This window comes from Corapipo altera, unplaced genomic scaffold (genome assembly GCF_003945725.1).
Source record: "Corapipo altera isolate COAL_440 unplaced genomic scaffold, ASM394572v1 1, whole genome shotgun sequence".
In the NCBI taxonomy this organism is placed as follows: domain Eukaryota; kingdom Metazoa; phylum Chordata; class Aves; order Passeriformes; family Pipridae; genus Corapipo; species Corapipo altera.
Genome location: NW_020884873.1, coordinates 25952669 through 25969104, shown reverse-complemented (window position 1 = coordinate 25969104; position 16436 = coordinate 25952669). Strand labels below are relative to the sequence as shown.

At 35.7% G+C, this 16436-nt stretch overlaps 1 protein-coding gene across 10 annotated transcripts in view; it reads left to right on the top strand.

Moving 5' to 3' along the window:
* The first annotated feature begins 9185 nt into the window (after nt 1–9185).
* LRRIQ1 (leucine rich repeats and IQ motif containing 1) overlaps nt 9186–16436 on the top strand; it is a 109141-nt gene continuing 101890 nt past the window's right edge. For 9 of the 10 annotated variants that reach the window (XR_003530909.1, XR_003530910.1, XM_027663385.1 and 6 more), the window contains exons 1-6: nt 9186–9355; nt 10175–10337; nt 11538–11649; nt 12610–12680; nt 13850–13952; nt 14633–14838. Coding sequence is in view for 8 of the 10 variants with exons in the window: in XM_027663385.1 (XP_027519186.1) it covers nt 10209–10337; nt 11538–11649; nt 12610–12680; nt 13850–13952; nt 14633–14838 (621 nt within the window). In the remaining 2 variants the exon portion in view is untranslated. Of the gene's footprint in view, nt 9356–9580; nt 9687–10174; nt 10338–11537; nt 11650–12609; nt 12681–13849; nt 13953–14632; nt 14839–16436 lie in introns of all 10 variants that reach the window. The other variant, XM_027663346.1, reaches the window with a different exon arrangement.

Below are 16436 nucleotides of genomic sequence, written 5' to 3'. Positions count from 1 at the left end.
AAGAAATACAAGTTTAGAAATCAGATTCTGTTCTAAGCATGCCATTCACTCCTGAATTGACACATTTCTTGTATTTGAAGTTCTCTAAATAAAAAAAAAATCAGCCTGTGACAGGTACTTGAAATTAAATTCTTTTCATTCTAAATAAAAAGAAGTTACCAAATTTATAAGTATCACAAAATGAATTAGTGAAAGGTAAGTTTTAGAGAAAAAAAAAAACAGTGCTACCTCCTACACTTGTAATACCACACCTTCCTTAGTTCTCAAGATGTTTCAGGTCACCTCATTGCTCAGGGGATAAAGAATGTTTTAGAGTTTCAAACTCAGTTCACTTTAAAACACTAATGTCATTTGATTAAATTAAAGGTAAGAGGCATTTAGCAAGAACAAAAGTTGTCTACTACAACACTTTTTGGAAAAGACCTGAGGATTCCAATACTTATAAGACTCAGTGAAATTTTTTGAGATTGAATTACACAATAGACAAGGACAAAAGAAAAGGATTGGAAGAAAAGGTAAGGGCCAAAAGAAGCAATGTTTACTAAATTTTTTTCTCGATCAAATCTGATAAAGGGGTCCTTCTGTTTCAAAGAGCAGTATACTATACTGTACTATTTACAACACTGAACAAATTGTTCCAGAGACTCAGGAAACTACTATTCAGCTTATCAGGAAGATTTATTAACCAGTTAGTAAAGAGTATAGTACTTCAGACTTGAATATACATAATTTTGTCAAATACTACCATACCCATAGTCATGAACAAAACCCAACCATATTAAAGCCCAAATGTTGATATCATTGGGACTGCAATAAGTAGAGTCTGATCCAAATTTTAGTGGAAGTAAGTTTGTTGACTGTCACAGAAATGGATCAGAGAATTCTTGCACCACAGCAACGTGCAGAAGAGTTCATGATTCATTTGGCCAAATATTATTCTTTCTGATGTTTCTAAATAGCTGATGAGTAAATGTGATAAAAAAAATCTGAGAAAGGAAAAAGGGTGAGCAACAAAGAAAGTGTTGATACTCACTTATGACTGAGTCAATCTGACTTTTAACCTAGCTCCTATGAATGACAATGCAGAGTATAGAAAGGAGAATGAGCAGGACATGTGTCTGAAGACACAAGACAAATTCTCTGCTCCAGCAAGACTTTCTGTGTAACCACCCACAGAAGTATCTTGAGATCTATTTCAAGTGGCACATAATTCAGTTAAATTCCAGTTTCAGTACCCTATGAATTCAAATATGTTTGGCTTCAAGAATCTTCAATGCCCTGTTCAAAAGGATTATCAGCTAGCTCTTCCCAATAATCTATTTCAACATCAGTAACACAAAACCAAACTACAATACCAAACAGCTTGGAGAATGGAATTCTTTTCATGTAGGAAATTCCAGGAGATTTTCATTCTGAATCAGGATGAAACTCAAGAAATCTTTGAGTTGTTTTTTGGGATGAAAAATCCTCTATATTTTAGCTCAGAGACATTAAACAAAAACATGTCATTTTCATGTCTTGAAGAGTCAATTCAAGATACACTGCTGCCGAATTTTGAAAATTAGATAACTTAGCCAAAGGTGTCCTTTCTCTCTATAAATATTCCATTTCAACAACTCTATGAGTTCAGTTAAAATAGTCACCAGCTTTAAGGAGTACATTAAATACCACCAAAAATATATAAAATACAGTTCTTCTTTAATACTATTTATGATCTTAGGCTTTTTATTTTTCTCGTGGCAGATACCAAGGATTTCATCAGCAAAATATGCAGAGGACTTTGAGATTTGACACAATTTAAACATGCCCACCTGGATGGGTGATGAGTATGTAGCTTTCTGAATTCTGTGCTCCTACAACAGTTCAATAAAACTGGTCAAGTATACTAGCACATAGTCTAGCTGCATCATTGACATAATGGGGTCACCACTAATCACTTGAAAAATCATGAATGCAATGAATGGATTTTCAAAGAATAGATTTTAAAAATACATTACAAACGCATTTGTAATCTTGAGACTAGACATATATGCTTTGTGAGTTATCTGGAATCGTAAATTATCTTCAACAGTCATTAAAAACAATGTAACTCACCTCTGCAAGAAGTCATATTAAAGGACTCACAGTTGATCTATAGAAGCATATTAAAGTATATTAAACTGTTAAGCTGTAGTGTTTGTAATTAAAAACTCATAATGCAGAATTAATTTGAAAGGCTGAGAGCAGACCACTGGTCAAAAACATTGCTAACAGTTTCCAAAATAATTGATGCCATCTAAGTGCTTTCAAGGAATTTTCTATAAAAACAAATTACCTGCTGCTAGGCAAAAAAAAAGTATTATAATTAATATTTTAGTACGTTATTGAAAGTACTGATTTGCAAGCTCATTTTAGACTTTAAGCATTATTTCTGAGACAGTCTCAGTGCAACAGCTATTCAAATGCTCTCACAGTAGGAGCTCTACTTTGACCTCAAAGTATCTCTTCTTGTCCATAGTTCACATCAGTCTTGAGACCCAAGCAGATCAACTATTTTATGGCATCTAGTACCATAAGAAATACTAGAACACCCATCAATTTTTTCAGCTGCAGAAACTTCAGTGACCAGAACTGACATCTCCTGTATAAACTGACAAGTTCTTCAAAAGCCTCATCAATACATAGTAACCCATATAATAGCAAGCAGTCTGCCACCCCACATCAGATAGTAGGAGCAGATCTTGAAAAATGAATCCTTTGCTTTCTTTAAACTAACTGTGAACTAACTTTCTTTAAACTAAACTGCTTGATATACACATTTCTGGTCAATGCAGTATTTTTGGAGGTGATATTTTGTAGTTTTTTCCTTACATTGCACTGCATAGCATTCAGAATGTTCCACATGGGTTCCTGCTCAGTCAGACTCTTTTTCCCATATTCAGAAATAATTTCATCAGTTCTGTTGTTCCATTGATTGTGGACCTGCTGAAAAATATTTATAGTATCTGATATGCGCATAATGGTAAGAGCGTGAATGGATAGTACAATCCTTGATGTTTTATTGATATTCAGCCTTTTTCAAGGGTTACTTCAAGCAGCAGCATTTGCCATCAATTTGCCAAATATGGTCTAAGACATGTCATAACCATGGCATTAATGGGAAAGTTGAAAGCAAAAGGGAAAATTAAATGAACCAACCCAAATCACATACATAGCATAGGCAGACACAAGATGATTAGCCCAAATGGAGCCAGAAGAGCCAGGAAACAGTTGCAGCTGATCTGTCCTGAAATACTAAGTCCTACTTCACACACTTATTATTAATAAGTACAGCACCATATAACAATAAGGATAAAACTAAAGTTGGTTCTACACCTAATATGATACAAACTTGTGTGAGGATCATGGAATCTGGCCAGGACATGTATTGCTTTGGGCTAGGGGAGTTAATAGCTTATGTTGGTCCTAGATTAGGTATCTTTACCTTCATTACCTTCATCAGTAAGCATCATCAGGCATCATTACCTTCAACAGTAACTGAAGCTGATCACAGTGTGATTATAGAGATTGTAGCATGCATGCAGAATACATGCAGAAGAGAACTCCTAGGCCGCTGAAAGGTGTCATTATAAAATAAGAAAGAAATTCGGCTTCACCAGCTCATTTCCCTTGCTACAGCCATTCTAAAAATTAAACTCAAAAGTTTGCAGAGTGAATGGTGATGTATCCATCATTTATTATAATTCAGTAACACTTAATTAAGGTGGAGATCAAGTGCAATTACTGTTGATATAAAATAAATTTAACTGCAAACTTTCAATCAGCTTTCCTAGCATAAATTGCTGACTCCAGAATGCACCGCTCCTGACAGTTCAAATATTTCAGTATGTAAAACCATCATATAAAACAGGGACGAATCCATCATTATAAATCAACATTTAATAAAGAAATTTTCATGATACAGATGCACTTTGAAAGAGTAAAACTAATTTCTTTGTGCTGCACTCTGCCTGAATAGCAGCAGGTTTTGGAGAACTGCATGAACCTTATGAGAATACTGTCATTGGAGGGTTTTTTAAACCATAGATTTTGAAATTATGGAATAGAGAAGTGGTCAGACCAGTATGGATTCAGTATAGGTTACCTTCCATAAAATACTGTGAGGACTGCTTAAGCTATTGGAGCTGCTATATGCAGAAAAATAGAGCTTTAAAGTGGAACAGTTACTAGTGACAACAGCTACGTTGGTATTTTTTGTTGCTCCCTATTGTTAAAACAAAGATAAGTGTTCTCTAGATTAGATCTCTGCTTGTACCTAAAACACGTTCAAACAATAAAGTTAGTAATTCATTAGTATACTTTGCATGTCATGATACCAATAACTTCTACTATGAACTGCACAAGGGACTACTGCTATCACCTGCTAGCAGACACAGCTTAGCATGAAATACTGTCTTCCACCCCTGCTGATACCTAAAAAAGAAGGACTACCTGGGTCATCCCTTAATAAGGAATAAAGCTGTCTCTTCCACTGCTGAGTCCACATTGCTGAATAGGAAGAGTATGGTTATATTACAGCAGAGAAATTGGAAATATATTTCCATGCTCTCCCCTTTACTATATTGAACCATGCTGAATTCCTGAAATTAAGTTTTCCACATTTTCTGCTATTTCTAGTCAACATGTAGAATACTCAAATTCAATAAAATGATAATAGAGTATACAGCGAGAACCAACTATTAGGGTTTTTTAATTAATTGAAAGAAACAATTTCGAAATTATCAGTAGCTTCACATAATTTATGTACATACCTCTTCTTTCTTCATAATTATCAGCACCAATATTGTTATCTGGGTAACAAACACCGGCATTTGAAAAACCATATACTGGAAAAAAAGCCAAAAGTTATTTTGAAAAAGTGAGCAATACAATAAAAAACTCCAGAAGCTCATGTCTAATCATTTGTGACTATTATTTAGAGTGATTCCAACAAAAGTAAGATTTTTTTTTCCTGGAAACTTGCAGAAAGTGACATCACCATCTAAGAGGCAGGCTTCAGGCAAAGCACAGCTCACTGTGTTGGGCTTAAAGATGTAGCCATAACTTTCTTGGAAGTGAAGAACAAAAGCTGTTGTTAAGCAACTGCACTTCACTGAAGAAAATTCTTATTTCTTTATTTTCTTTATAATGGTATTTAAGTCTCATGCCTATTTAAGGACTCCTTTGAGCTATAAGACACAAAATCAAAATAAAAAGATAGTTGATTCTGCTCATTTTCAGTGATAACAAATTTTTACCTACAGTATCTAGATACTGTGATACTAGATGGTTTCATGGATGTTAGAAATAAAACACTTCTTTCATTGTCTAATAAATTGTGAGGTAAACACTACATGTTTAGGCAGTAATAGGAAGGAAGAAGAAACAAGGTTCCTGGTTATTGTACACGGGCTTCTCTCTTTCCTGTACAAATGAATATTGTAGTGCTTAACACATGATGAAAGAGTATTATTATTATTTATACCTACAGTCACAGAGAGAAAAAAATATATTTTCATAAATTCAGACGATGGTAACAACATATGAGATGCAAACAGAACATTCTCAACTGAACAATGTGAACCACTCACAATGAAATCAGAAAACAATTACAAGTTTATAGACTTTTTGTGTTTGCCAAAAATTATCATTCCATATGCAAATTCTACGGGGACATAGATATAGTTCTCATCGAATTCAGATTCAGATTCAGGCTGTCCTCTCTCTTTGTGACTGGTCACTTTCTCCTTTCCACTTCAACCATTTTTGCATAGATATAGGAAGTAGAAGGTGTTTTTATTACTTCCAGCTCAAATGCTTTGTCCCAGAATTACTGCACTGGATGGTTCCCATCCCATCAGTTTGGAACTGATGCTTCTCAACATTGCCAAGGCAGTCAAGCCTTTAAGAGCACAGCTGTAGTTATGTGACCAAAAACTTACTTTCCTGTGAAAAAAATTGATAGACACTCTCAGAAAAAGGAATGTCCATACGGAGAGGTCCAAGCTCTTAAACTTTTATTCATTCCACCCAACTATTTACCTAAAGGATCTATAATCTTGCCAAATGCAGGTCAAATGCAGAAAAGATGAATAGAGGCGATTTGTTTTTCAGTGATTCATCTATAAGCTTTCCACCAGGAGAAATAATTACATTGCATAAATTATAAGAATATATAAATCGTAGATATTAATGCTATATGTTTTCTTCTATTTTGATAATCATACCGTCTACTGATGGAAAATGTACTCAACAGAAAAAAACCCTACAACTATGCAGTTCAATCCAATACTGCCACCTTGTGAAAATGAAAATCTATTACTGTTTCTGTTGATTACATAGAATAAAATGGTTTGGGTTGGAAGGGACGTTAGAGATCACCTAGATTCAACATCCCTGCCATAGGCAGGGACACCTTCCACTAGACAGATTGTTCAAAGCCCCATCCAGCATGGACGTGAACACTTTCAGGGATGGGGCATTTTTTTAAAACAAATTATTTAAAACAAAAGAAAAATTCTATTTATACTCATATAACACATTGAAAAAAATGTTTCTGTCAAAAAAAAGGCACAGGCTAGGTCAAAAGCATAAGACCTAGAGCCTGGGAAAGAAAACAAAGAAGGATTTTTGGTTTAATTAAAAACATCTTTAAAAATATTTTGAAGCTGCTAAATAAGAGAAAGAAAACAGATTTTTTTTTAACCAAGAATATTCCATTGATGACACTTATATAGTACTTCTGTATTAGTGTTTTACCTCTTACTTCCATTCTTCTGTTTTCAGTTTTGAATCACAGCTGAAAATACAGTCATGCATTCAATATGAAACAAATATAACTAAGCCTATTGATTACAATTGTATTTATTTTCTTCAGATAATGTCTTATAAATTTAAACAGTCATTTAATACGTTGAACAAAAAAATAGTAGCAACTGTAGAAGCATCAAGATGGTGTCTGGTCTCAATTGCATTTAATGTTACATTATACACATTTTTATTTTTTTTTAGCTTTTTTTCTTTTTAGCTGTTAAAAACATTTGAAAGTAGCATGTATTTTGGAAGATTTATATGGCAAGAGTCACACAGCCTGGTACACACTTGTGCTTGTATTCTTCAATACACTTGTTAATTATTAAGGATACCAGCTGACATGAAGAGATGACAAATATGAAGCTTCTGCAGTCAAAAACTTTCTTGGGTTAACAACTTTAGATACAAAACATATGTTACATATGTATCAAATTTTTTTTCAGAAGAAAAGATTCAGCAAACAAAAGCGTTGCTTGCACTGTCAAGGTCCTCAATGCCTGCCTGGATTATAAAACTTCTGTTGCTGAATTGCACAGTGAAGAAAGGTGTAGTAAGCTTCTCAAAACCAAAATGTATTAAAAAATTGGTGTGATGTATTGTTCTAGTAAAAAACCCCTGAAAAAACCACGACCAGTTACATATTTTATTTGAAAACTGGCATCTGCAATAGTTCTGTTGCAATAATTTTGTGGTTTCAAAGCTTTATTTTGAGTCATTTTAATAATAATTCAGTTTACCTTAAATTATTTATCTGAAAATTAGAAATATTATCTTTATAAAATTACTTACATTTTATAATATTGTTTCTACATGAGAAAATCCTTACCAGCATTGAATATTTACATCCTACCTTAAAGAGCAGAGTCTAATAGTGATACATTTCTTCCTGAAGTCCAGTGTAACCACACTCATACAACAGAGAAGTTTTCCTCTGTTGACTAGCCCTGACTTCCTGGATACAGGCAACAGGCCTAAAGAAATGTCTCTTTTATTGGTAAAATTGTTTGCTAAATACATGACATGGTCTTCATTCACCATGGTCACAGCATAACACCTTCGCAAAACAAGTACCAAATGCACATTCAAATCAGTACTTAAAAACTTGACCAGATCGAAAAGTTCACCAGTTACATGATTCTGTAAAGGGGTGGATTTCAAATAGGTGAGTTTCCGTTATTTTAATATTTAAATGTCTTACTCATCCATAATACTAGTGAGGAAACAGTAAGGGTTGCCCTTGAATCCAATATTTTGTACTTAACATCCATAAGTCTTTCAGAAAGGCATTCAGTTTATTCTAAAGATTGTAGATAGGAAAACCCCTACCATTCTTGTCAGATCCTTCCCATTGCTCCCAAAATGCACATTTTCTGTGTAAAACCTGACTTTACATTTCAGCTTTGATTTTTTTGTTATACCTGTCTTTGCATCTTGATATTCCTCATCAGTCTCTCAGAGTCATATGCTTTCCCTATGAACACCATTACACATGAAAATGATAATATCTGTACCCTGCCTGCCCTGTATCGCTTTTGGTAGACTGAACCAGAAAGGAACATTTTACACAGGCAGACAGTGATAGGACAAGGGGGAATGATTTTAAACTAAAAGCAAGGAGATTTGGATTAGATGCTAGGAAAGAATTCTTCACTCAAAGGGTGGTGAGGCACTGGAATGAGTTACCAGAGAGGTTGTGGATGCCCCATCTTTGAAGTGTTCAAGGCCAGGTTGGATGGGGCTCTAAGCAACCTGGTCCAGAGGAAGGTGTCTCTGCCCACATTAGTGGGGTTGGGACAAGGTGATCTTTTAGGTCCCTTCCAACCCAAACCATTCTGTGATTCCATGAGCACCCCTCCTGCCTCGCCAGGCTGACCACCCCGGAGCTACCAGTGCCAGTGGGACACTGGTCTTTCCAAGCCGTGACAGAGGCCCCGCATGAGAACAGAAGGCATGTCTGGCATGTTTTCATTTTTCATGGCTCTGGAGTTCTCTGGGCAAACAGGAAGCAAAATCACAGTGTTTTGATCCACCTTCAACTCGTCTTTGGTCTGCCTTTTTTTTTTTTTTCCCCATGATTAATTGCCTATTCCAATTTATTGTGAAGATTAAATTCCAGTCTATTATTTAAAAAAAAAACAAAAACAAACAAACAAAAAAAACAACCTAAAGAACCCAAACAAATCAAACAAAAAAAATCGAAAACCAAAACCAACCAAACTAAACCAAACACAAAAAACTGAATAAAATACTGCGGGGTGCTCCGCTCCACGCCGGGAGACGCTGCCTGCCGCCCCTGCAGGAAACGGCAGCTCCTGGCGACGTTTGGCTCCTCCCGCTGTCCGTCCGAACCGCTGTTTCCCGTTGCCGTGGTGACGCTCCCGGCGGCGCAGCGGCGGCGTCTCGTTCTCCGCACGGAGCGCCTGACCGGCCGCAGTTGGCGGCCGCGGGATTTCAGGGTGGAGGGTTGGCCGGCCTCCGGAGGCGGCCGGGCAGGCGGGGGCTCCGGGAGAGGCTCGGGTGAACGGTGAGTGGGTGTGTGGAGTAGACAAGCGGGACTGGAGGGCGGTGGATGCCCGGGGGCATGGACTACAGCTCCCAGCATGCAAAGGGGCGGCTCCTCCCGGGACGCGCAGTGGGCGGGGCTGTCTCCAGCCGCGATGCCTTTTGGGAGGTGTAGTTTTTCTTCTCCAGGTCCGATTCACGCCGTCCCGGCTGAGTTGCGCTTCGCGCGCTCTGTCTCCTGCTGCAGGAGTCTGCGAGGGACCAGGAGCTGCTCGTTGCCTCAGATGAGGCGGATCTGGGCTGCCTCTCATTTCCCTTGATTGAAAAGGGGCACGGGTTGCGCAAGGAGGGAGGTGGGATGACGGAGAACCCGTTTTCCTCTAGCCTGGATCCATCCACAAGTCTTGTTCTTCTGTGGGTTGTGCCATTTCTCTGCATCATTAAAACTTCACTGAGTGCTTTCTGGATTCTTAGTCTTATTTTGTAATTGTTAATACTTATTTATGGTTCAAAACTTTTTTTTCTCCTTGGTAGCTTATAGGGCTGAAAAAAATTCCTTGTGAATCTTAGGTCATGGCACTGATACTGTTCACAGCGAGTAGAGAGCAGGTAGAGGTTTTTAATGTTGAAATTTTATAACATTTGCAAAATTTTGAGTGGTAGTGTGAGGGGGACTCTCCTATCACAAGGTAATATTTTTCTTGTTTTTGCTTGTTGTTATGGAGCGAGATGTTAATGTTTTAAGCCAGCTGTTCAATGAATACATCTGAATGAATATGGGCTAAGTGAAGACTTTATTTTTGTTCATGCTGTGCTGAAAGGTATTATTTTCTTTGTGTAACTTTGAAAACAGATAAGACACTGTGGAAAGTACAATGTCAGAAGATACTGAAGGAATTGAAAAAGAAATAGAAATTGAATTAGGCAGAATCAGCGTTACATCCTTTGAAGCAGATGATCCTGACACAGAAGTATCAGATGAACCCTTGAGTGACAGTGAGACAGTAAGTATTCAATGAACTAAAACTGCTTATATTGCTACTTGAAAATAGTACTGGCATTGGGAATCGTGTCAGATGAATGAACGTACTCCTGGCATATCTAACCTGAGGATTTCTTCTGTAAAGTAGTCTCGGTAGTATTGCGTCATGGAAAGTGAACCTCCAGTGGTGACAGGACAATAAGAGAGATACATATCAACATTCTGCTTAAGTGAGAAAATCAGACCCAGGCATTTTGTTTCAGAATGCTCTGGACCTGGAAGATTTGATCGAAGCTATAGAGGTGGATTAAATCTGGATGAATAAGCCAATGATTCTTCATTGAAATCTGTATTTAAAATCTTACAGGAGAATGTCTTAAGAGATTCCTTATGAGACTTACACATATTAATTTCATTTAAATGAGTGCTTCAGATCCTCTTTTTGAAAGACTTCTTGTTTTGGGGAATCATTTTCCTCTGAAATACAATTAATTATTTGGATCCTTTTCAGCTATTATTATCTTTTGGACTCAGAGCAAAAGGATTGGTTTGTAGGATATTAGGGTAGATAATATTGGTCATATGTGACCATAAATCATGTTTGACATGACATAAAGATACACAAAGGCAGTATGTGGTGTTTGTGTACTCACATACTGAATGTCAGCAATGTTTACCACAATTTGCACAACTGAGAGAAGGCAATCCATTTCCCCAAATTCTTGCAGAAAAAGACAGTCTTTTGAATAGAAGATTTCTATGTAGTAAAGAAAGTTGAAGCATTGAATTTACATGCATACTTTAAACATTAGTAAATTTAAAATTAATTTTTTAAAGAATCTAAACATTTTAAAGAAAAAGATCTTGTACATGGGAGTTATTTGTTCATTTTTGTCTCATCCTTTTCCTTAACTTCTTGGTCCAGCACAGTTACAAACACAGTGTTAATTGAAACATGTTTCTGAAGTCAGTGAAAAATAAGTTACTAAAATTTGATTAGAAGGTAATTAAAATTAGAATTATTGATTGTTCAGTGGGTGGTAAGACAATAGAAAGAGTGTAGAAATTGGGAAAAATTTTGGTGGCAGTTGCTATTAAATCTCCATCGATGCTTTATAGGTGAAGCCAAAATGAGTCTACATTCTTACATGTCAAGTATTTACCTCTGTCAGACCTGTGAGATGAAAATGTAGAATTTATGTCAAAGGTCATGTTTTTCTAGATTTCAGATGGCTTACCAGAATCAGTTCTCTCCTATTTAAACTTTATCAAGAGCAGCAATCAAGATGCTGAAAAGCTTATACTGCAAGACTTAGAAGATGAACAAACTACAAGTAAGCAGGGATCACAATTCAAATGTTTGTGCACCTTGTATTGCCAGTGGAACTTAGACTAAAAATCATTAGTAAAATAATGCAAAATTTTAGGTAGCGCAAGCTGTGAAATCTATTCCATCGGCTTCTGAACGCGTGCTGAAAATCTCTAGGCGTAAAACCATGCAATGCTATCTTCCAGAATTTACATCTGGGTATGAATTGAACTTTTCAAAAATTGATCTAATGCTAAAGGAGGCAAGTTGGAAGATCACTCTCTGAAACAGGACCTGGCCCAAACTCTTCATGAGAATCTAAAATGAAGTCAGTAGGAGCTGAAGTTCAGAGTTCAGATACAATTGACCCCTATAGGGTATGTTTGAAGCCTGTCTTGAGAGATGCCGAAGCTAACATTAAAAGAAATGACCTCGTAATTGGGAACAATATTGCTGTCAACTGTGTGACTGAAGCCAAGCTCATAGTTTATATGCCAGACAGCTGGCATTGTCTGTTCCATTAGTGCAATAGTCTTCATGAACAGAAGTTCAATATTGTCTATAAATTTAGATATTTGATGAATGTTTCTTTTTATCCTTTTTTTGTAATGCAATCTTACTCTTTTTCATTGTTTTTATAGTTCTTTGTCAGTTTTTTACCTCTTTCATACAAGTTCTACTGTATTTTTCTGCACAGAAAATGTTCTGCTGTGCTCCATACTGTGGAATTCTCTTTCATATTTGCTATCACTGTATTCTTACAGTATCATTGTGTGTGTTTCTGTTACACATATTTGCTGCTTGTAATGTAGATAAATGATTCCCACATATATTTAAGTAAAACTGGGGGAGAAGGAAAGGAAAAAAACCCCAGCTTTATCTTAGTTTAAACAAATTGAGTAGCTAAGTAGTACAGACTAAAACTGAGCACTGGTAAGGGATTTTTCTCTCTGTGAATTAAATGATATATTTATTTTTAATTTAGATGACATTTATGGAGTAGTTTCTTGTCATACTTCTGAATCAAATGAAGATCCAGAACAATTTAAAGAAAAGGTATTTTTTATTTATACAATATTTATAGTGGACAAAATTAATATTGAATAATCTAGATAACTTACACTTGCTTTGGTGACCTCCTAACGAGACCTATAAATGTGATCAATTTATTTGTTTCAGACTATTCATAAGGCATTAAGATGAGTTTGTATATACAACTCTTTAAAACTGGGACATCATCTGTAATACACCATGACTATAAGCTTTAAAATTTAAAATAAATTCTCTGTATCAATCCTTGAGATACTGAGCACAAAAATCAAAAAAATTAAATAAAAGTGAATAATCCTTTATTGCTAATTATTTGCAGAATAGTATGATAACACTTTTGAGTTTCTCTAACCTTATTTTTTTATGATCAGGAAGATGTGCTACTATTAATCTTGATCCTAATATATTCCATAATTTAATAGAAAATGTAGACATAGTAATGTCTGTGCCTTTCAAAGATAAAGCAAGAGTTATGAACATCAGTTCTATATTTTCATAGGATTTGGCTGAATAACTCGCTGAAGTTCTTAGAAAAATGTAAAACTGAATTTAATCACTTTTAATTTGTCGTCTGGCTTTTATTAGTGAGCACTCTTGCAAACATGTTTCTTTTTTTCTCAGAAGACCATTGTTTAGGGCTGCACAATTACTTCATGTGACTTCAACTGCATTACAAATATTAATATATGCCGCAAGCATGTGATGAATGAATGATAAATGAACAGGAATAGATTACTTGCCAGTAAAGAACAATGAAACAAATATAGCAATCTTTGTGTCCATAGTATTATTTTGAAATAGACTTCTTAAACATTTACTCTGTTACTAGTTCTTCCCCAATGTGCATAACAGTATTAATGTGTAAATAGTGCTTTGTTCCACAGAATGTAAAATAAATCCCAAATGCAAAATATTCATTTTTCCAAGTCAAAGTGTAAAGTATATTTTGAAAAGCACATAGAAATATTATGCATTTTGGGAAATACTGCAAAATTTATTACTCTAGAAAACCATAGTTTGACTGACAGGTTTGCAGTAATCAGTGTGTGAGGATTCCAGTCAGTAGTAAGTTTCATATATGATAAAAATATTATCCATGTTCTGGAAGATTTTTATAATGTTCTTCTTTTATATTTTGTTTCTTGTTTTTTTATAACAATATTAAACTGTATTAGATACTGTTTGAAATTGAAAATGAAGTCTTACAGATTACTACAACACCTAGTTATAGTCAATCCACCAGTGATGAACTGGTCACTGATGACCACTTACTTACAGGTAAGCAAACATATTAGTCATTTGGTTGAGTTGATCTTTAACTTCATATCACTATTTCTTGCTTTTCTGTTTTCATAAGTATCATAACATTTTTTGTAAAGAATTACAAAATTATACATTATACAGCAGGGCTTGGTACTTGATGAATTGGACATGAGTAAACACCTGTACTTTTGTCTCATTTCAGGATGACAAAATCATCATAGGAATTTGTATCAAAAAATACCACCCAAAAAACTAGTTAAATAATTATTAATAGAATTTGTAAACCAGATTGGAGGCACTAAGCAGGTTCTGCTTTGGCCATAGCTTCTTTGTTGTTTTTTCTTTTAGTAGTCACATTGGCTGGGAATGTTTCGTTTTCCTTGGCTTTAGGATAAGTTGAGCTGGAGTGCATGAGTTGTAAAAGCCTCACTAATAGCCACAGAAGACATCTTGTATAATCCTGCAATATACATTGTTAGAATAAGTTGCAGAGTCAGTAAGTGTGCAAAATAATAATAAGACGTCCCTGATGCAAAGGACTCATGCTGTAGTTCTGATTTCCTTGGGGCTATATACTGCTGGCTGTATCAGCACAGCATCCTTTCCTTGTCAAGTACTATAAGACTGTTTCATGTCCCCCAATGCTTATTAGAAAATTAAAAAGCGGGTTTGCTTGGTTGATTGCAAATTCATAGCTGGTCTTGAAATGAGCATAAGCCTTGCTCATCATGAAGTAGAAGAAAAGTGTAGACAAGAACTTGAGCTTGAAGATCAGAAGAGGAAAAAGTGGAAGGCTGAGAGAGAATTACGAGAAAAACAAAATGAAGAAGAAAACGCAAGAAGGGTACAGCACCTGGAGCAATTTGAGGCTGAAAGAGTAAAGTTAGACCTTCTTCATAAGGTAATTAATGATATTGAAACCAATCCGTTCCCATCTAGACTATCTGAATTGAAGATCTAATGTGAAAAAGAGAGTACTGTCCCATGATTGCTCTAAAATCTGTCTACTTGTTTTACCAAAGTGATTTGTAAGACATATTTAAGTATAATCCATTGGGTTTTATGTGTTTACTGCTTCGATCAACAGCAAGTGAATTTGCTGTGCTAAATGTGAAATTATTCTTGAAACTTTGCCCTTATAAAGTTTTTATATTATGGCAACAACCAAAGTACCTAGAATAAGAGATGTGCTGAAATAATCACAAATGAAAAATGGTCACTGTGCATTAATAGAAAAAACTTACCTACTTTGGACCTCCCACCTCAGTTTCACATTTAAATGTAAAAACTTATGTGCAGTAATTGGAACCAAAATCATTCAGTTCAGCAATGCTGGTGCTGTGCTCCATCTAGGTAAAAGCTACAATACTTCCTTTTCTTGTCTTTACCTGGGAAATTGACTCAGGTTTTACCTACTGAGTTCTGCCACAACAGAACATGTTGACTGGTTGCATTCTCGGAGTATCTAGTCATGTTTTGCTATAGCTTGTGGTGCATACTGAAAGATAAAATTTGATAGCTCTCCACAAAAGAGTATAAGTACACGAAGAAATGTAACTCAGATATTATACTTGTGAGACCACGACATTTTATTATTTAGCCTAAATAATTGTGTTTTGAGAGGTGCATTAACGCTACATTTTCAGGTAACTGATTTGTGGCTTTCTGAAAAAGTGGGCATCTTGGTCCTAGCAAGGTAATTCAAGTCACCAAAATTAGGGAAGGGCTTAGTAAGTGAAAAGACCTTTTTGATCTCTGAAGGCCAGTTCAATGTCTGCTATAGCTCTCTTTTCAACAGGCCACAAAATTGATAGGCCACCTTGGTTCTTTGGTGTCACAAATCATTTTTGGGTGTAGAATGGCTTTCTTCCTCTAGACCAAGTGGGGCATGGCAGCCTTTAGACACTTCGGTATTGATGTTGCTAGAGCACTCTTTTTGGGTGACAGAGACTATCTTCCCCCATTACAGAAGGATCTAGATGTCCAGTCTCTTGTTGTCTGAATTGCATGCTTCTGAATATCTATCAAAAGCAGTGCTTAGAAACCTGTGAGACTTTATGCTTCAAGTTGGAAGTGCTAGTTTGTTTATACTTTCTTCATATCCTTCTCTATGTTTGATTTGGCTGATACTGATATATCTTGGTTCCACCAGGAGTCATGTGGTTCTAGATCAGCCTCTGTTTTTTAGTTACTTACTGTCTGCTAACTTTCAGTCAGATGTAATTCTAGATAGTGTAGATTCCTTTTTTCTGATTGAGACTATCTTGGGCAAAGACGGAAATGCTAGTTATTTGCAAATAGTGAGAAAGTAGACGTGAACTTTCAATTTTCCATTGAGAAACAATTTCAGTGAAAAAAATTTCTTTAGCTTTACTGAACAAAATTGCCATTCTAAAGATTTTTATATTATCAGTACATATCAGTGCAATTAAAGAGACACTGTTCGTACTACTGTTCAGATATCTTTCTGTTATCTGCCTATACTTTGAATGGTTTTGT